Genomic DNA, 22,533 nt, shown 5'->3' with positions numbered 1-22,533 from the left:
ATATACTGTCAAGTCAGACATAAAAAACATGCAGATTAATGACTGCCTCCCTTCCCATCGGTGCTGCTACCAGATGAACACACCATACAGTATTAAGTTATGTAAGACACTTTAGTAGCATTGCAAAATAATTAATGTGTGTGCTCCTGAAAGTTCAACCTCAAACTTCTGAATAAATAAACAAAATGATCACAGCTACGTGGAGGGCAAGCACTTTTTTGTAGAAGCACATAACTTCTGCCCGAATCAAAACCATGTACTCCTAGTTCCAAACATGTGGGCGGATCCAACGCCTCTCTCCTGGTGGTTCTTACATAATTGCATGGCGACAGCTTTACTGTCAAGCCAGACCATAAGTCAGTCCTCAGCTTTGCATCTATGCACAGAGGGAGCCAAATTATTTCACGTATGCCCATATGTCTGGTCAAGACTGCTCTCATCACGTCATATTAATACACCTAAAATAAAAATGTTTCTTTATTGCGTTACAAATGTTTATAGCTTGAAAACAGAATTGGCACATCCTTTACATAGGAAAGAACAGCACGAGTAATGAAAGAGAACGAGCTGTCCTGGAAAGACAAACGAGGTTCCTGGCATCAGCTACAATGTAACCACACTCTTATGTTAATAGTTGGAGCAAAACACTACCCAGTGTCCCCTCAGTTCAAACCATTACACAGTCTAGCCCACTGAAACATCTTGCCCTACTTGAAATCCCACAGCATACAGTTTACCAAATTAAGTGAATGGAAACCAACCTTTCATATGCCTTCAACAGGTACACAGCAATTGAGACACAAGGGTGCTGCTTTCTATCCAATAGAAAGTGTGCTTAGTTATTTAAGCAAAAATAGGCATAATTTAAACTTCTCATTTTCACGTGATGCAAATCTATCCATGGCAAACACTCCTTCCAGCTTTCCTTCAAAAGGCCAGATGTGGAGTGCAGACATTGTCAGTGGTTAGTAGGGCGCAAGTCCTTTGGCCTGTGGTCAGATCTAAACTCCCTTCCACCAAAGGCATGAAACCATGAAGGTAGGTGCTGCTGCCATCAGAAATGGTTACTTATCTATAGGAATAATTTGCAGCTTGAAGAATTTTCTGGATTCACATGCTGTGCATTATTACGCTATCTATTGTTTGGGTTCAGAATGCTCTTTTCTAGTCAATAAGCTGGGCAGCGTTGATCCTTTGATGTCCTCTCCATCCATTTGTGATGTCAGGATGCCCCCGCAGTCCTTTTGCATGGTCACCATCTTTACATTCTTTTTTCAGCCATTGGGTATGGAAGCATAGCCAGGAATGCAGAAGGTGTTACAGAACATTTTTAGAGCTTGCATCAAGGATAATCATGGATACGCAAAGAAATCTCAAGGGAATCCAAAGAATGCTGACATCAGGGGAAGAGTTTTTCCACTGAGAAAAAACGACTCTTTTTATGGAAACTCACAGTCAAAAGAACAGACCAAAAGGGGTTGGAAAAGCAACATTGGGGGTGAAGCATATCCCCGTTAGATTCTGCCCCAAGTGCCACCAATAGTACCAACAGAAGGACAGCCACAAGGAATGCAAACTTGGTCTGCTGAAGAGCCATAGCTAGGAGAAACGCGACCCGTTCCACCCCAAGACCCTTTAGACGAGGAAAAATTAGAGGTGGGCTCACTATGCTATGACAATCGCAGAAGAAAACATTGCGGAAATACCTTGGGCTGTCAAGAGACTAGGAGAACCCTGAGGAAATGGAGGTGGCAAAATGAAGAGAGAGCTCTGAGGTCAAAGAGGTTGCAGACATTCAAAGACTGAGGCAAAGAAGCATCAGATAAAGCATGGTTGCAGTGAGGAGGGACAAAGCTACCACAACACCAAAGACAAAGGTGACCGAAGGCAAGCATAGCCAAAACAACCCCACAGGTCGAACTCATAGGACATCAATGGCATCAAACACTCAGACGAGCCTGAACTCGGACAGATTATTGGGAGCACGAGAGAGATTATAAAGGCTCAAAAACAAGAGGCTTTGGCACCAACGAGGAAGACCTCAGCGCTCAACGTCAAACGAGAGCACTGGACACCATGAAGGGAAAACATAGGTTTGAAGCCGAAATGGAGGTGTTCATGAACAGATGAAGGAATCTGATGACTCCCTTAAAGGAAACTATAACCCACTAAAGCCAGAGAGAGAGACAAAAACGGGAGTTGGAGCAGGTGGAGCTGGAACCTCCAATGGCACCTGAGCTCCAGGAGGAGGAGGAAGAGGAAATCTCATGAGGAAGGGGTCCCCGAACAAGCTGCAAAATTCTTGGATAATAGAATTATGCTGTACCTCAAGACCATGCGATGTGGCACTAGTTTGTAATAAACTTTCCTTTTGCAAAAATACCTCAGCTTGATATGTCTGTGTCCATTTAAACATACTCCAAGTTCATCCCTTGTTTGGCTGAAGAGCTTATCGACATTATTAGGCATGGCGGCCACAAAGCTCTGGACTTCTGGGTGAAATCTTTAATCAGAAGTGTCAGCAAAGAACTACGCCAACTAATTAGTGGTTGTGTGTGAGGTCAATGGAGAACTAGAGTTGCTGAAAATACGTTTGTTTCCTCCTGGTCAAATACCTCTGCCTTCTTTTGAAGCTTCAAAGGTGATTGGTGCAGATTATTCATCTCTTCCCACTGTAGGGAACCATAGTTGTGAAAATGCAGATGAGCCAATGTGTAGCAGCCTTCTCTACTGGTTTGTCTAATGCCTCAGTTTCTTAGCTTTCCTGGACAGGAGTTAGGCACTACAGGAATCTAACATGAGAGGGATGGGGAGGAGCAGGCTGAAATGTTTTTTATAGCCGTGCATCACTGCTACTGCTCCAGTCGTGGCCACCGTCTTGAAAGTATCAGTTTCACACTGCAGCATGGTGTCTCGATTTGGTCTTCACTAGGAAACAGAACTCCCGTTTCTCTAACTGTACCACATTATAAATGACTTGCCCTCTTCAGGACAGACTTGTATGAATCCCCATCATTCAGTGCAGATTCATACAAAGATTACTCACTCCACTGTTGGAGAACTACTCCAGTAGTTCTTCCAAACAGTCATTCGCTTTATTTCTGTACATGTCCTGTGACCCAAAAGGTGTATGCAGAGGAAAACAACATCAGAAATACACCTCGAGCAGAACGCTGCTCTTCTGCATCATCACATTTACTGTAACCTTTGAAGGGTAACTTTCACACATTTACAACAAAGTTGTGGCAGATCGTCCAGAGGCGAACGTTACCACTATCGAACACCAGGTGCAGTGAACTTGCCCATGCATGTCCAAAGAGCAAGGATGATGAGACTGCTGCTAAGTGACCACCTTGGAACTAGGAGCAATTGTATGAGACCTATAGAGCAGCAGCCCTGCGTAAATGACTGGCCAGGGGCCCTGTGCACCAAGCAGACTTTGCCATGGGAGCCACAAAGGAAGGAAAGACTGACAGCTCAGAAATATATGGTAATCTCCCATTTGTGAAGTCTGGGAACAGTGAGGGTTGGTGCACACATTTCTTGCCGTTACCACTGTGACAAATAAAACATTTAAAGATTAAGGGGCCAGAGACTGAACCTACAGAATAAACTGTGTGGTGCTGCCTGCCCCAGGGGCAGATTTACCTTGCACAACCCCAACGGGCAGCAACTATTTCAATAGTGAGGGAAGCTGTATAGCCCAGGTGGAATAACTTGGTCCAAAGTACTCTTCCCACTCCAAACTCGCTCGGCAGGACCGCCACACACCATGCAGGAAAAGCACTTACCTTGAGAACAATTAGTGGCTTAAGACAACATCTAGAAAAAACTGAGCTGGGGGTATGGTACCGGCAGTGTAATCCCAACTAGAGAGACACTAAGGAAGAAAGCCTTCTCCTACAACACCATGAATGGCAGACAGGAGCCTCAAACCCCATGACAGCCTATTGGCCGGCATGACAGTGGCAAGAGAGCATTCGGGCAGCAATTGCTCTGAAATACAAGAGATAACTAGAAAGAGAATGAGCCCACCAACCCAAAACTGAAGCACAATCTTAAATCCTGCTGGTACACAAGAACTAAAGAACTGTACCAGATACACGGGAAGCCAGATACATCAATCCAGGCACTAGATCCAAAGATGACTAACCCAAAAAGAAGCGGCCACCCCAAACCCCCTTCGTCCCCATCCCAACTAATCAGAGAAGATTTATGGTCTTGTCTATAATATATGTAAGGTAAGCAAACTAACGCAACGACAGAACGACTACAGGCAGTAAGAACGGGCAAGCAGAGCATGTTGCCAGATCCGTCGAAGGACATCAAAGTCATGGGGGACAGAATGAGCAGCAATGAAGATTCCATCAAAGTAATGTAAACCAATACTTAAAAAACTCAAGACTTTCTGAACATTGATGGGGGAAATTAGAAATAAACGTGAAGATCTAGAGGGTAGACCAGGAAGAGATTGCATCTACGTTGGAAATGTCAGGTTATCCCTTGGAAGGAATGAGCATAGTGGACTTCTGTGTATGTCTATTTAAAAATGTCTTGGGTCAGGAGATCGACATTGTACGTGCACACACATTAGGACCTCTTCACCCAGGATTAGTTCGAGGGATTTATTTACAAAACCGAGTTAATGTGAAACTAAAGTGGAAAACCTTAGGGCAGTGCGTCAACATGAAAGTTCAGGGCTGTCCAACTCACTGCTACCAGGACATTTCTCAGAACCATAGTGATAGGCCTCATAACCGTGACAGATTATGCACACATAATATGGGATTTCATTTCAGGGGAAAAGTGCAGGCAAAATCATGGGGGATTGATCCATCCGCCCTGAATGAGATCTTAAATGAATAGGCGATAAAGAACCAAATACAAGATTGCTATAAATTCAACCAACCAGTAACAGTCCCCCTTCGGATTATTTGGACACCTTTAAGGTGGCGATTAGGGCATGGTAATATCAAACAGACCCAGCTCCACTGTTAAGCCCTCAGAAAAACGAAACTGGAGGAAGATTTAAAAGCCAAAGAACTGCAGTCCAGGGAAAATGGACAAAAATGATGACATGCTTCTAGTGGCTAGATTGTGCTACTCTAAAGACCACACCAGAACACAAAACACGAAATTGCATAAAGGCTACGTATCCAAAATGGAAAAGCCTAAATGGGACTTTTTACAGATGTCCTATAAAGACCTGAATTGTAGCCAAAATCCGGATATCACAATTTCTGGAAACCATACACTGGCTTGCCCCGCCCTCACACAAGTTCTGGAAACCATACACTGGCTTGACCCGCCCTCACACAGAAGACAAGACAGAGGAAGATTTCAGAAGAAGGGGTAAAAAGCCATCGTAAATATTCCCAAATAAAGCACCTGGTCCAGATGAACCCACAAATATATTTTATAAAAGATTTCACTCACTGCTTGCCCCACATTTAATCTACTGGCTTAATGGAAAGGAAGGTATAATCTTAATACTTTAAGCAAGGAAACCAAAAGAGCAATGTGTATTTCTCAATGTGGATTTCAAGATTTAAATGAAGGCCCTTGCCAACAGAATGAAGGGTTGCATGCCTTACTTTGCAGACCCTGACCTATCAGTGTTCATAAGAAATAGTCAGACATTTGGTACAGCACTGAGAAATCCATTAGGAGGTCCAGTCTTAGTGAGAGCAGTAGAAAGTATTGGGAAAGGTGGAGGGGGCGGGGGTGTTTGTGTGTGTGTTCAGAATATAAAACCCCTCCAGCATGTGTTGTAATTAACGGGGATAAAGTTAAGATTTGTTTTGCCTCTTTCAAGGTATGTGACTGGATTGACCTCTATCCCCACTCCTTTCTGAACTCTCAATCGAGCCTCTAACTCAAACGATCAGACATACTCCAGAGGTTTGAAGTATGGATTTCAATATATATTAGTATGAGCTAGACGAGCCCCCAAAAACTGACCCCTGCAGTAGTTTCAATCATACAACAATGTGAAGTATCCAGCTTTTGCATTAGTTTAATTAAATCAGAAATATAAAGGGTATTAAAATGAGCCAACAACTCTGAAGCAGAATCAAAGTCCGGTCATCACGTTAATGGGCGAAGAGGCATAAAAAAACAAAGGCATTTGTATAGCTTCAACTCTACAAGACTGCTACATGGTTATCTACCAGAATGTTATAAAGAAAATCAAGTCCCTCGTTTATCTCCTTGATGGGCAGGATAGCAGCAGTGAAAATAAATATCCTTTCGAGACCGCTATACTTTTTTTTTTTTTTAATCCCCAGTCCCTGCCCATGTTAATTCCTAGACAACATTTAGGGTAACTACAAAATGCTTATAACTATTTCATCTGACAAAACTACAAATTTCAAGTAGATTGATACAGACTAGGGGAAAGTCTGTGTAAAGTTGGGCAAGTCTGACATCGAAAGTATTACATACAGCTAAACTCAGAAATGTTTTAGAGTGGTCTCTCCAAGAAACTAAAAATATTGGACATTAATGGACGGGGAAATGGCTATGTAGACCCTGTTATGAGGTGATGCTGCTCCCTAGACAAGCTAGGCGAGCAGGATCTTCCAGATCGAACATAAATTAGACCATCTATTGAGGTATGGGACACACTTACCAAGACAGCAGCAGTGATTAACTAGTCTTCAAAAGAAAGTAATTGAGATATAAGACACTGGTATCCCCAACCTCCGGATGTTGCAGAGACTTCTGACATCACTTTTGTGAACACCCAAAGGGTGCTGGCGAGGCCAAAGGAGAACATAGCAAACAAAGTGCCGACCTTAAACTGCAGGTAACATACGTGGGACTTCGGGACAGGTATATGAAAATACACATCCTTCTGATGCAAGGATATCATCTAGTTCCATAAATCCGGAGCAGCCAAGATCTGCACATACTGAATTTGTCCTTCCACAGAAAGGTGTTTAAAGGTCAAAGGCCCTTCCTTGGCTGGCGGCCTCCATCCGTTTTGTCACAATGAAATAGCAAGAGTAACAAACCTCTGCTCTTTGCGAATCAAGAACCTGCCCAAAAGCACCTTTGGAGAGGAACACTCGCTCCTCCTGTAACAGAATGGAGAAGTGCTCCTCAAAGTCGGTCAGATGTGGGAGAAAGTTTGACGTAGCTAAAAGGTAAAGGGTAGGAAAAACCCATGCTGAACAATTTGTATGACCGATTTGTCAAATGAGATAGATTGCCACCTTGGAAGGAAATACTGAAAGCTGCACCCAAAAGGGGGGGCGTGCACCGCTAAGGTAAAACTAAAGCAGCTTAATGAAAGTTGCAGTAGTGGGTAAGGGACTGGGAGGACAGGTGCCCTTGCTTGGGGTGAGACATCGTAATTTGCACCAGATCCTCTTTCACCACCGGTGGTGCTAGTACCGGTATCGAGTGGGAGCAGCCTGGCATAGATCCTGGAGCTGGAGTAGACCTATGTACCAGGGATGGTGCGGGACTCTGAGCAAGTCGTAAGAGAGCTGATGGTGCCTGGGAGGGCTTCGCTGGCATGAACTAGATGCCCGCCGTTTCTTTGGGGCCCTAAGGCATGCCAGAGGTAGTAGCATGAACACAGAGAATCTATTGCATTGCGTTTTTGAAGGCCTTGATTTGTTGCAGCGCTGTCGATGGCCCAAGAAACTCTGCCCACACCGGGATCAGTTGGTGTATTGGCTCCGCGCCCGTGGACCCTTTGGGGACAAACTTACAACTTGCGTGTCCACAAAAGACATTTGTTTTTTTACAGTCGCAGCATGGTGAGAAGCCTGTAGTTTTAGAAGGGGACATGGTACCCTTGCACACTGGGTTTAACTCCAAGGAGCTTTCGGTAGGCTGGCATATTAGGGAGCAGAGTTCTGGATCCACACCAGAAGGAGTGGAAAGAAAGGAACTGATATCAGAACGCTTATATGTAGCTCCACTCTGTCACTTTCGGGGTGGTATGAAGCCAGCCTGGAGCAGCACAACATTGTAGTAGGAGGGCATTGTTGGATAAAGTTTCCCGATCCAGTCTTTTGCCTGGGCAGTATTCTAAGGTGAGTAATCTGCGGTTAGAAGTAACTATCATAATAATATTTATCTGGTAGCAGAGCCCTTGTAAATATTGAGCACATGTTTCTGAACTGTTATAAGTGTTTGGGGGGAAGGGGGAGTTGGTTTGAGGAATTGGTGGTACATGTTTTATGGTCTTGTTTAGAGATCAAAAAATACTGCAAAGAGATATTAAGCCATATGACGAAGTTGGAAGGGTTCCCAGATACTATGCCTGGACTACACATGATCTTGGGCCTCAGGTCATAGCAATGGGAAGGCCTTACAATATGAGAATGGCCAGTTCTATCAAAAATGCTCCTGGCAGCAAACCAGGAAATTGCGGCAAATTGTATGAAATTATTTGAGATCACACAGTGGTCAAGAAGCCCATGGACACTCAAGGCCATGGAAGTGAGAACACATATGCTATGGTCCTGTCCAACAAAGCTACCAGCAATCAATACATGACACCCTGCCGGAAGTCACTGAGCGTCGGATCTCCACAAGTTGAAAGCATGTGCCTTGGGCATTTTTAAATACAGGAAGCACTATTAAATAGGCACACGATTAGTGGGGTTGGCGCTTCTCCTTGCCTAGCACACACCCGAGACAAAAGCCCCTGTTGTAAGGTTTCCACACTAATTTCTGTTCTTTCCCAGCTGCTGTGATGTAACTGCCTATGACTTTCAATTGTTCTTCAGAGGCCACACAGGTCGTGTACCATATTAACTGCACACATAGTTTAAAACCTCAACAAGGGTGTATGTCGCCCCTTATTCAGTTTATGCACTTCTCGAAAGACCAATATTTTGCTATCACGTGACAAATAATAGCATGTGAGACTCAGATTCTGGCGATAGTCATGTGCAAAATAGTTGACCTAAATAACATATTTCACATACTTGTATATCCATGTATTTGCTACGTTGAACATATTTCACATACTTGACATAACCACCGGAAAGAAATTGTGACATTGGTTTCCATATGTTAGATGTGATGTTAAAGGTCCTAATTCCAAAGCTTATTTTAACAGGCTTCATAAATCATCCCTTTATGAAGCAAATCAAATCAAATCCTACAGGCACAACTCTTACTTCAAAATGTGAATAAATGAAAACCTTTGACACACCAAACATCCATCTCTACACCCATTTCTTACCTTTTCCAGGACTCATGTTTTGGTCTATAAACACCTTGAGTTCGCCATTTGCTTCAATTAGTCCACCCTATTGGAGAAAATAAGCATGTTCAAAATGTAACAGTTTGCATCAATGTGGTTCAAAAATACAAACAGCACATTATGGCTTCCCCTGGCACAAAAAAAATGACAAGTACTTCCAACCTAAAGTTAAAACTGTTGAGCATCAAACACACAAGATGTGAACGAAATAGCAAAGAAGTTTGTGATAAACTCAGCACATGAAAACAAACAGAGGACAGGAAATATTGCTTGGAAAGGCCTCAGTGAGTTACTGCTCTACAAGAGGAAAATAGACAATACTCTAGAGACAAAACTATCCAACTGCAGCTTGTTTTGAGCCACGGCTTCCCTCGAGATGTGCTGGAAATGACAACAGGAAAAACCAGACAAGACCATGAGTAGACCAGCAACTATCACGCGAAGTAAGGCTTCACGAGGCATGGGTATAAAACACATTCCAAGCTGCATTTTATAAGCCACTTGATATTTATATACAATTTAATTTTCTTTCCAATTCATTTGCTATGTTAGTGTTAAATGGTGCTAACATCTTTTTCTCCAGCTAAGTTAAAGCGAGCTCAAGTTAAATTTAAACCTAGCACACAAAATAAACACAATCAAAGGGCCACAATGTGAATGTCTAAAGGGAGAAGAGAAAGAAAAACAAAATGGATGACAAGTCAAGGCTAAAGAAGACAAAATTATAAACAGGGTTTATACGTATTGCAATGTATACACAACAGCTAGCATTTCTTGATTCTTAGTAAGTCTGCGAGCACCAGCTGATTGACACACATCAATCCGCTCCAACTTTAAAACCACACTCTAAGCAGGAACTGCGATTAAGGTGGCAGAAAGATGGTGAAAGTACAGCCTGCTACATACAAGTGTGGAGGTATAAAAGGTAGGCATAAGGTGCTCACACAGCAACTTTTCACAAACGATTGTTAGTAATCAAGATCAAAAGCTAAATAAGCTCCGAGTGCCTATATGTACGAGGGACTCCGATTAGGCTACCAGACCAACATCTCTAAACAACTGACTCTAATAGACCAATACAAGCTCTCCACAAGGTTGAAAGCAACAAAAAAAAAATTGGAAAATCGTCTGCCTTACATTTAGAGTAATTACTAATATATTATCGCCTGCTGCACTAGAAAAAAAATTACTTATCTGTATTTGATGCATTTATATGATACACATTTTAAAAAGTGTGAAAACTCTGGGTACTTTAGAGATATAAAATAGTCACTCTTGCATTGCAGTACTAGCACAACATAGGGAGAGGACAGCTATACGAACCGGCAATAGAATGAGATGAGAAAGTAATATTCCTCTGTGTGGGAGCCAAAGACCGCTCTATGTACATCTTAAATAATTGTTAAAAGGTCTTCATACATCTATGCTGACAAGCCAGAAAAAAAAAAAAAAAAAAAGGAGCTGCCAATCATTTTCTCCAAATTAGAGGAAGCTCCCATTCTGCAAACTGTGTACCAAATTCAAAGCGAGGCAAAAGTCAAAAACCAGGACTGAAAAGCCACTAAATTGCCCTAAAAATGATTTTAGCAAAAATATAAACACCTACAAGGTTCTCCACCCAGGTCAGAGGTGATATTATTAAGGCGCAGAGAGACCAGATTACAAATGTTTGTTGGGCATGGAGTCAAGATGGCATGGGTCAAGGTGGCAGATTGCTGCTGAAATATAGGGGACCCCCTCTAAAGGCTATACTTTCAGGCTAGGGAGAAAAACCAAAAAACATACAAAATATATGCTCTTAGCCTATCTATTCCTTATATCAAAAGACTTAATCTCACTTGGGATACCCAATACATATAAACACAACAGTGAACCTTTACATTTTCATTATTTAATTGCTTTGTATACCTTATAGTTTTTCATTTTAATTTTTATTTTTACACCCATATATTCTTTCACAAATAGAAAAAGGCTATTTATGCAGACTTATACAAAAAAGTACATAATACCAATTCACATATTCAGTTAAAGAAAAACAACCACCCCTGGACTGACTAAAATAAATACATCCATATCACAACCATTCAAACACATACACACTCTCACAAACTTCATTACAACCAGCATCTGAGTAAGGGGGAGGTTATGTATGACAAATAAACCTCCACGACCAGATAGATTCTTATATACAAAGCACAAGGCTAAGCATCAGGTCCACACGCGTTTCAGCGGTATATGAAGAGTAGTTAGACCACCTTCATCAGGACCTTTCCAGATGCCCACATCAATTTCACAGCAACCAGGGGACCTAAACTAACATGAAAAAAGTCACTGTTGTTAGCCCCAAGTTAAAAATCATCAGTCGTTGATTGGACCGAGCCTGAAAACATAACTGAAGTCTCAGGTCAAGAGTCAACCACACAATTTATCCACTCCCACTAATCACAAATGGGAGCCCAAAAAGTCATCCATACCAACAAAGAAATGTGAACATAAGGAAACTACAGAATACCAACCACCAATATTAGAGAACAACCACTACATAGTAGTGACCAGCTTTATCCCAAAGGAAGAATTGTGATAGAACACCTCACCCTAAAAGATTCATTTCAAATGTGCCAAGTCATGTTATTCATTATCAACCAGATCCTCATGATTACTCACAGAGTTGGAGGATTTATAAAATATGAACAGATCCACTATTCATACATTCTAGTGTTCAGGAAAGAGGTCTTCCTTGGTTCTTGACAAATCCTGCCGCTCTCTATACAGATAGCAGATAGCAATAGTGATATTTTCCTTTTAGTAAACTTTCGGCCTCTTCTCGCACTGGTCTATAGGAAAAATACATATAGAATTGTGCACTTACTGAGGACAATCGCTCTGGGTAAGAATAATAGGGGAGGAAGCATGAAATGTATTCTTTAATTAATCCCTATGTGCGGATCCATCATCGATGACACAATTTGCTATCTGTATAGAGAGAGCAGCAGGATTTGTCAAGAACCAAGAAAGACATCTTTCCTGAACACTAGAATGTATGAATAGTGGAGTGAGATTAAGTCTTTTGATATAAGGAATAGATAGGCTACGAGGGAGCATATATTTTGTATCTTTTTCAAGATGGCAGATTGGACGCACATCTTCTCTGCCAAGGCCTACACTGGAGCATCAGTGTACGGAACTAACTTGGATCCCTGGCAGAGTGAAAAGTAGTGGGAGTGCCAGCCCTGACAAAGTGGACATTTTGGGGTATTCCGGAGCAAGCTGCTTTGGGGGTGTAGTCATGCCGACCACAGCCTCATGCATAGATTTTGGGGGTGGTGTGGTGCATTGGGGGGGGGGGGTGATCTAGCGCTATGTGGGCAAGTCAAATTCATTTGTTTGCCATTGCAGGGGTGTTCTGGGTGGGGTGGTAACATTGTGCTACTGTATGGCATAATGAAGCTTTTCAACCAGATGGAGGTAAAAAATTAACTCCTCCAAGATCCAGTTCTCACCAGAGGTTGAGTGGGAGAATGAAGTTAGGCACTTAGACAATGTATGTATTCTAATGTTGAGGGTTCAGATTGTGCAATTTTTTTTTGGGGGGGGGGGGTATATAGAAGTATATAACACCAAACATGAAGTGGCCTATGTTGACAGCCCCCAACATGCGGTCCTATCTCGCAGGTGCATGAAGGTACATACATCTAGTTGGCGGTCTGCAAATCCCTGAAGCCATAACAGGAGATTCACCAAAGTTCTAAAACTTCTGAGGCCCTAATAATACCCGCAAACGGATTACTGGTGCTCTCCCTGTTGCACAACTCCAATAGTCACATTTGTCTATTAGAGAAAAAGCACTAGCTTTATTAAAAAATAAAAGAAAGAGAAAAAGAAAAAAAGAAGAAGACTGGCCACGCTTGAAAACAAAGTGATTTCCATGGCAATTCCACTTCCCTGACAATACGTAGGGAGGAGTGGTGATACTATTGTCAAGCAGTTTTGTGGCTCAGTTAAGGTGATAGTTCTTGATTGAAAGGTAAGAGTCATTGCTCGAGTCAAAGTGGGAGATCAAACTTTCACAATAGTCTCTGTGTATGTGCCCAATGAGGGTCAAGTATATTTCTACGGTTGACATTGCCTGTGATTTTACAGTCCCTGGACAGAGATTTACTAATAGGTGGGGACTTCAATTTTGTGATGGCTACTGGGCAGACCAATCCGACTTGATTATGGAACAAAGTCAAAAAAACGAATTTCCTCTTTGGTAGACTCAAACAGTTCACTTTGCTCCGCACCACTGTAATCACAACATATCACCAAAGCAAACTAAAAATAAAAAAAGGGGATAATTACATAAATTCAAAGTGGTCCCAATGTTATTTAAACAAGTTATTGCAATTATTATTAAAACACACAAAACAGACAATTTCATTTCTAAGAAAACAACCATTTGTTGTATAGACATTGAAAAGAATATAAAAAAACAACATGCATTACATCCTAAGTGGAGTGAGGATTTTAATCTGGAACTTTGACATTGATGCCCCTACTCGCCTGAGGGGTCTGACGTTGGAAGAATAGTGAAGGTGCTGATTCTTTGTGCACATTATCTTCATAATAGGGGTTTGTTATACATTGAACACAGATCCCTGTGAAGTGTTCGGAAGGTACTATTGTTTACCTCCAACATTGGATTCTTTAGACTCCTTTTGAGGTGGGCCAGGAGTTGGTATACGTATAAAATTTGAAGAAAACAAACTGTAGATGGAAGATAACGCTTTTCCTGAAGAAGGTGGTTGTCATATGCTAGTACCCACCAAAACGCATAGATGCCTTTTAAAAAAATTATTATATACAGTAGATCTTTGGGACATTTGTAAGATGAAGGAAAACCAATATTTGAAATATTCAGACTGCTACAAATGATTTGTTACAGACTGGTTTGATGTGTAATGACACAAGTTTACTGTCTAATGTGTTCTCCCACTTTGTTGTTTTTCTAATCAAATTTTAATGCTCGTCTCATGTGACTTACCTGATGTAATGGATGTTTTTTATATTCCTTCAAATGTGCATACAACAAATGGTTGTTTTTTAGGAATGAAATTGTCTTTTTTGTGTGTTTTAATAATAATTGCAATAAATTGTTGAAATAACATTAAGACCACTTTGAATTTATGTAATTATCCCCTTTTTTTAATTTTGAGTTCATGTTTTGGTGATAAGGTGTGATTACAGTGGTGTGGAGCAAAGTGAAGTGTTTGAGTCTACCAGAGAGGAAATTCTTTTTTTTGACTGGTCTATTTGGTGCTTTACCTCTTTGGATTAAAGGTCCCCTCTCTGTTTTGAGGTTGATTATGGAACACACAGGAAGGGCTCCCCGTGGGGTGTAAGGCCTGGATGCGTGATGTAGTCCTGATAGATATTTGGAGTATCAAACATTTTGCAGAAAAGGATTATACTTTTTACTCTGCTAGGTTCAACTGTTATTTAGGGTCAACCCATTTGCTGGAAAAAGTAAAGGTAGAAATAGGGGTTAAACATGGTCCGATCACGCACCAATATGCGCAGCCTTTCAGATCTCCGAAACCAAGAACAGAGTCAGGAGATGCGAACTGTGCAAAATGTACTGCATAGGAAGAACACAACTTAAATAGCTGCAGCTCTGGAGGTATTCCTTAAAGAGAATGACAGAGCGAGAGAGCTAAGATCCATACCATTAAGGAACACTTAATATGGGAAGCTTATATCAGAGGACAACTGATTTTGTCAGCAAAATTAAACAGGGGGGCAAGCTGGAGGCAAACAGAGAATTAGTAGGTGGAATAAAAGCGCACTAGTATATGGTACCAACTAGAAGGGTATTTGCAAAACTTGAGTTACTAGATATGAATAAAGCAGAGTACACTCTCCTCAGGGTTAAGCAGACATACTACAAGGGTAAGAATAGAGCAGGCAACTTGCTTGTGGTCCCACTCTAGGACCAAGTAAAGGACAAAATGGTCACTGCCATCAGGACCAGTACAGAGCTTCTGACTTCTAAGGATGAGAATATTGGACAGGTCTTCCGATATTACTATGACGACCTGTACTCTGCCCAGATTGTTAAGAATGGAGTAGCCGAAAGGTACCTCTAGGACCTAAATATCACATCCCTCACTCAGGCTATTCTGCTAGACAGCCCTACTGGGCTGGAGAAGGTGATCTCCGGCATCTCAAAATTACATTCCTGTAAAGCACATGGACCTGATGGTTTTACAGGCATGTCACCAACTAGTGCCTATCCTAGTTCGGCTATAACTCCTTTTGCGACTCTGGCCTGCTGGCTGAATTTATGAGAGAGGCTTCTATTATAGTACTGCTAAAACATGACTTCAAGTTTGTCCTTCCGACCAATCTCTCAACTTGATATAGACATAAAACTCTTCATGGGGATCCGGGCTGGGAGGTTGGTGACACACATGCAGTGTCTGGTTGATCCAGATCAATCCGGATTCATCCCCGCTAGGAATGCTTCAGAAGATATACTTAACATAAGCTCCAAATGGTATATTTAAATGACAGCGAAGAAAAACAATTTAATACCATCAGCTGACACAGAAATATCAGCTGACACAGAAATAGTATTCAACAGAGTGCACTGGCCATTCCTTTGGGAAACTTTGGAATCTTATAGTTTTGTATTCAGGTTCATGACTTGGATAGCTAGTGGGTATTGAATCCCAGCTTTCAGGGAATACGTCAACAGAGAAGCATCAGACTTATCAAACATTCAGAGAGAGTTTAGACAGGGTTGTCAGTGGTCACCTCTTTTATTTGCTCTCTATATGAAGCCATTAGCAAGCAATATCAGTGCCCAGAGAGATGTTGGGGATGAATCCGTATGGGAGGGGAAGAACACAAGATTTGGCTGTATGCAGATAAATTCCTGATGGTGGGGACTCTTGATACTCTTGTTGCCAATCTGGGAGAAAAATCAATAGATTTGAACAAGCTTGGGGATTCACAAGCAACCTAACAGAAGTCTCAAATACTTAATTTAATGTTCCCAGGCGATCAGAAACACTCATTTCTCACTGACCTCGGCAGATAAATATATTATTTTCTTAGGCGTTAAATTCTTTGCAACCCTAGACAATATGGAAAGGACACCTATGACGCCATCTCAGGCTCCCTCAAGGCAGACATTCGGAATTGGCATACAGACGGCTTGTCATGGCTTGGGAGAATTTCAGAGGAAAATGACAGCAGTGGAAAGGTTTTTATATTTAGCACAGATCCTCCCTTGTCAGCCTCCAAGGGAAGTGCTGAAAGAAATTAATACACATTAATTCATTTTGTATGGTGAGGTAAGAAACCGAGACGGTTTAGATGGTAGAGGATAGAATGCTTGGTCTCAAGCAAGTGCACAGTTACTTCCATGCAGCCCAACGAAGATCCAAGAGTAAAATGGAGTCGAGAAGACAGGGAAAAATCTTGGTACTTCATGGACCAACAGACAGTTGGAGACCAGATCTGGAAGATTCCTTGGATATTCTGAAAGCATAAACCGTGGGTGTACTCCTCACCCATGACTAGGGCCATTGTGGCCTCTTGGAACTCGGCAGTGTCTGGAAAACACCTTTCAACCTATCCTTCGCCTCCAATACCATCAATAGGCTACCTTGATTATTCCCCGGGGTTGGATCAAAGGCCTCTTTTGAAGAGGTATAATATGACCTGCAAAAGAATAGCAGATCTATTTGATACTGGTGGCTTTAAATCTTTTGAGAAAATCAAGAAAGGCTGTAAAATAAAGGAACTAGAATGCTTACAACCACTTGCAATTAGGGCTCTGGGTCACGCAGAAGGAGGTGAAAGACTGTTTTTCGAGAAGCGCGATTCCATACGAGTGACCGCTCCAGTGTAAAACCACTGACAAACTTCTTCAAACGAAAGCTAAAGATTCCTTATGCGGGTCAAACAGTACACTAAAACAGCAGGTCAAAAGAGCTGGGAGATGGAGCTCGGGAGGCCGCGGACAGAAAAAGAATTGAATGAAATTTATCATGTATCCAAAAGTGGGGTCAGCTCAGCTGTCAGGGAAACATTAATCAAAGTTACCAGCTACTGGTACTACACCCCTCGCAGAATACAGAAATGAGGCACTTGCATGAAAGAATATATTGGAGGAAGTGCAGGAACCCGAGGTCTCTCCGACATTGTCCCAAACTTGAATGATTTGTGGGCTAATTCAACAGATGATATTGATTCAATGCTTGACAGATACCTTCTTAGACCGCCAGCATACACTATCTTGGGGTCTACTGAAAGACATATAGCCACTGAAGTCTCTGAAGGGCCAGTCATATGCTGCTAAACAGACTATTTGGGCCTGGGGAGCGAAGAGGACACACCCAATTATAAAGCGTGGCTTTATCAAAAGAGGGGATGAGCTGGAAATGGAAAAGGTCTCAATGTCCATATCAGGAAGGGGTGACTAATTTGCAGGTGTACCAAAGCCATACAAAAAGGGGTGGTGATGGACGGAGCATCAGAACCAATCAAACACTCACACCCAGTCAACAGATCCGGGTTTGATCCATCACCGTTCTTTAGCCCACTCTGCCACACCAGTTCAGACATGGCCACATGCAAACCAATCTGATCTGTGCCTCATGGGAACAGTCCAGCCCGAACTGCCAAGCCATGTCTTCCCTGGACCGGAAACAAGCTTCCTAGGACCGGTTTCTGGCATTTCAGCCATCTTCTGCCAGGCTTGCTTGAATCCAGTGGCAAAGTGAGCAAGGGACTCAATGTCATACTGGTCCCAAGAATTAAAGAGGTCACAATTCCTGAAAACATTTGAGTACTTCGTCGCAAGGATTCAGCTTGAGTTTTGAGTAGTGCTTGTGTGTGTTCGAGAGCAAAGTGACCACAAAATTTAACTGCTTGCTGCATGGGGGAATAAACGTTTGCTATGTTTTAATATTCGTCTGCGTTTCGCAACTCACCTATCCCGCTGGATTCACAGTTCTAATATACTGATGTCACTTGTCCCAAAAGCAGCAGAACGTAGGCGGTGGTTGAGTGTCTGTGTTCATAATCAATAAAGAAATTTAATCCTAAAATTGTTTGTTTATAGTTCACTGGGGTCCAAAACCATACAAGTTTAAAAGGTGGCAAACTAAATTGGTCAAAGTCGTAGTTTAACAAACTGAGAACAACATCACCCACTCCTAGAACAAGGGTACCTAAACTTCAAGGGTCTACATCTCTAAAGAACAAATAAATAAAACAAACTAATGTCTGTTTCACACCAGACTATTTGCGCTTTAAAACCTAAATAATACAAGTGAACAGATCATAACTGTATAAGCAAAGGCATAACTTAATAATTGCTTCGCCAACATTACAAAAGGAACACAAAGCCATAAATTCTACATAATGCTGTTTCTGCACCCAGATTCGTCATATTTTTCAGATTCACCATATATGTCCCTAGTGTAGCATCTCTCAGTAAAACAAATTACTGAATAACACTGTATGGTGCAAGAGAAGACTACTTTGCAAAGAAAACCAAACGAATAAAAGTAATGTGGTTTTCTTTCTCCCTCTCTTTGCTCGATTATGCAACACTGATGTTGAATAAACTTAATGGCCAACTTAAGACTTGAGCCAATAAAATGTTGGATTATTTTCAATACAGTAAAAGAAAACATATATATAGGAATAAAACTGAAGAATACAATTTAGTGCAGAGAAACAGAACAAAATATTTTATTCTTTGAGCTAGTCAGGTTCCGCCAGCATAATTTATTTTAAAAATCCACTCTATGCCACTTGCCTTGATTAAAAGCTTAGCACTGCTCAAGTTCACCTCAGAAGAGGCAGACTATAAGAGACAAAAGGAAAGAAAATGAACCCTATTAAGCATTAAATAAATTGAGAAGGAGGTAAAATGGAATTGTGTCATAAAGGTGGCTATTTTCCAGATCGACTATGTGCAGTGTTAATACTTTACTAGAATGCGAAGACAATTCTAGTTCACCATATGTTAATAACTAGCAGTGAAGTGTGTCTGCTGACAAGAGATTCCAATAAGTAACAATAATGCTTGCGAAAAAAATTGTAACACTAAACATGTTTTTCTTAAAAATGGACACCACCACAAAAAAGTAGCTATATAATAACCAAACAATTCGCTACAACAAATTTTACTGGACTATGCCGGAGAATTGTGGTCACAATTTACCAAACACGTTTTTAAATTGTGTTTGCCACCACATTTGCCCTTTCAAAACACCCTGGTGCTTAATTTAGCAGTTTAATGAAGCTAAACTATAGTCACCCTAGCCGCATTGAAAATCTTAGACTTGCAGATTACACACCAACCACAGCATCGGACTGACTCCCTAGGAAGAATGGCAGCAAAAGAATTAACACACCAAGAATGAAAAAGTTCTTAGCTATCGTAACAGAAAGTTTCAGTTCTATTAAGGAGTAGGAGGCAAGGATTATACTCGCCTGAGACAGCGCTTTAGCGCTGCTCTGGCGAGACTTATAGTAAGCGAGTTTTGGAAGTGCAAACAGTGGCTTTTCAGGCCTCCAAATACAGTGCATGTGCGTCGGGCGGGCGCACGCACCATTTGGAGGCCTGAAAGCACTCGTTTGCTTTCACTTTCGCGGGCCGCACGGCCGCTTTGATGTGACCCCTTCCTCTCAGCTACAAAACACCACCCCGCAACCCCCCCCACACACCCCCGTCAGCAGCCAACAGACGCTCATTGGCCTGTTTATTATGCATGCAGAGAAAACTCACTTTTCTTCCCCCTTAAATCCGCCATTACAATTAACAAACCACAGAGCCCTGCTACCACATGTGGCGCCCTCGAACGTCTCATCAGGCCGCCCACACCCAATGCCTCAGAACTTCACGCCAGTTTTGTGTCCAGAACTCTCAAACGGGAACTTTGTCTACACGAAGAATCAAAAGCTCCTTGTTAAATTAAAGTTCTTAAATTGCGCTATCCTCAAAAGCGCTCTGCGCTTAAGGACGAGGAGTTCTCAATGCTCATCTGAGAGACGACCCAGAGAACATTCTGCTGCTGTCTGTACTTCTATCGGCGACGTTAGCATGAGATGGAGGAGGTAAAAAAAATGCTGCCTGTAACGCAGCACTCTCAGGCACAGGGCATGCCTAATGAAGCATGAACAAGGTGTGCCCGCTTTCAGCTACTTTTTGTGTCAGGCGTCAGATTATCCCATTGTTAATGTGACGCTCAGGGCGCACTGTTGTATCACATTAGTGAACATGCCACTGGACACCACACAGCGCCACAACGTTTTTATTAACAACACACGTTAAATTGGAGGCTGAGTTATGCATCTGCATGAACACGTTGTGCGTATGGACCCAGCACGTTTGAAACATCCCAAACTTGAAAGCTTTATTACCCAGATCGGCAACGGAGAATTGAAACCGAAACTTAAAGTAAAATTATTGCGCAAGGTATAAAAACAAGCATTTGCAATGCAATAGGTCTCGCATTTATACGAGTTTGAGCTATTGGCATTGTAAATGACAATGCTTTTTAATTAAGTTTGGTTTTTTTAAAACATAAATAAAAGGCACTGTCATTTACAATGCCAATAGCTCAAACTAGTATAAATGCGAGACCTATTGCATTGCAAATGCTTGTTAATGATAGCAGCCATTTTAAACTTGAGAAACAAACATTTCCCATGAAACACTGGTACTAGTAAAAACAAAAAATGGCCAACAGTCCGTGCCCTTAGTAGCTGCGACACCTGGCCTTCGCCTTCCTGCACTGGAGCATACTTACGGTACGACGAGGCGTGGTTTGTGTGTTGCTACCCAGAGTGGCCAAGATGGGCAAGGTGGATAAGGCACAGCTGAGGCTGTCGTTCAACCAGACGCGGTCTAAATCCAGCGACGCGTCCGAAGACGGCGCTAGAGGGCGGGACCAGCCGGACACTGACGCTGGATACGACATCCGCGGTCTCCTACTGACTATGGAAAAGAATCTGCAGTTGGGGGGGGGGGGGGGGCTTCGAATCACGACATTTGGCTCCAAGATGGACGCGCTCTCATACAGGATGAACCGTATGGCGGAGAGGCTGGACAAGCATGCAGAGCGCCTCGACATGACGGAACGGAGGCTCACGGAAACTGAGGAGGCGCAGACTGCCTTAGACTCGGAACACAAACAGCTGGGCAGGGTTCTGAAGCTCCTACAGGACAAAACTGAAGATTTGGAGGCGCGCTCTAGGTGCTGTATCCTGCGCATCACAGGCCTTCCGGAAACCACACAAACGGGTAACATGGAACTCTACATCGAAAGGTTACTCAAAACTCTGCTTGGGGAGTCTTCCTTCTTTGAGATGTTTGTGGTGGAAAGGGAGCACCGTTCGCTGGGGCCGCGGCCACCTATGGGTGCTGCCCCTAGACCGATCATCGCCAAATTACTCAACTACCGAGATAGGGACGTTGCCCCGAGGCTGGCCCGTGAGAAACAACCACTGCGATATGAGGGGAACACGATATCTTTGTTTCCGGATTTCACAGCGAGGGTGCAGGAGGCTCGACAGCTCTTTGCCCCACTGAAGAGGCAGCTTCGAGATCAGGGGATAGACTATGCCATGCTCTATCCGACGAGACTCCGCGTCAACAGGCAGGGCCGATTCCACTTCTTCACTGACCCAAAGGCCCTGCAGTCGGCTATGAAAGGATGGTCGAAGGAGAAGAGACATAGCCCGGAGAAGCTACTGTCAGGAGAAGGGTGGCTCGTTGGAAGATCAAGACAGACCTAGTTGAATATCCTTTTGTGATAAGTATGCCTGGGTGGATGGGATGGAGGGAGCGGGGACTGTGCGGAGGTCCTTTGGACTGTGAATTTTGTTTCCTCGATATCGCCCATAGGGGGCTACTAGGTCTATCCTTGGACCCCGGCTTCCACTATGACATGATACAATTATTCGGGGCCTGTGCTGGGAGCGATATGTATAGGGGGTGCAGTGGCGATATCACACAGCCTGAGAGTCTGGTCACATAAGATGGAGTGGGATTGGAATACTGGACTCGGTCGGCCTGGGTGGCCTCAGGAACTTGCGATCTCTCGAACTGATGTCTTTTGTACAGAACAGCCCACTGGGAATCTCTGCTGTTACAGGTGGGGATTGTTACATTGCAATGGCATACTATCCTGCTGACGGTGTGCGGAGCGTAGATATTGGTTGAACACTATTGTCGGTCTGTTGAGCAACGTCCACCAACGCGTGAAGCACACAGGGGAATGTTTTTACTGTTTCTGGGG

The 22,533-nt window shown here is 42.7% G+C and overlaps 1 protein-coding gene across 10 annotated transcripts in view; it reads right to left on the bottom strand.

The window, feature by feature from the left end:
* Positions 1–22,533, bottom strand: part of TFDP1 (transcription factor Dp-1) — a 392,616-nt gene that overhangs the window by 305,490 nt on the left and 64,593 nt on the right. For all 10 annotated transcript variants that reach the window (XM_085622724.1, XM_085622729.1, XM_085622731.1 and 7 more), the window contains exon 3: positions 9,209–9,275. In XM_085622724.1, coding sequence (XP_085478850.1) covers positions 9,209–9,275 — 67 coding nt within the window. The remainder of the gene's footprint in view (positions 1–9,208; positions 9,276–22,533) is intronic.

Source organism: Triturus cristatus, chromosome 8 (assembly GCF_964204655.1).
Source record: "Triturus cristatus chromosome 8, aTriCri1.1, whole genome shotgun sequence".
Taxonomy (NCBI): domain Eukaryota; kingdom Metazoa; phylum Chordata; class Amphibia; order Caudata; family Salamandridae; genus Triturus; species Triturus cristatus.
Note: the sequence above shows the minus strand (reverse complement) of the source record. Positions and strands in the feature narration are given on the sequence as shown.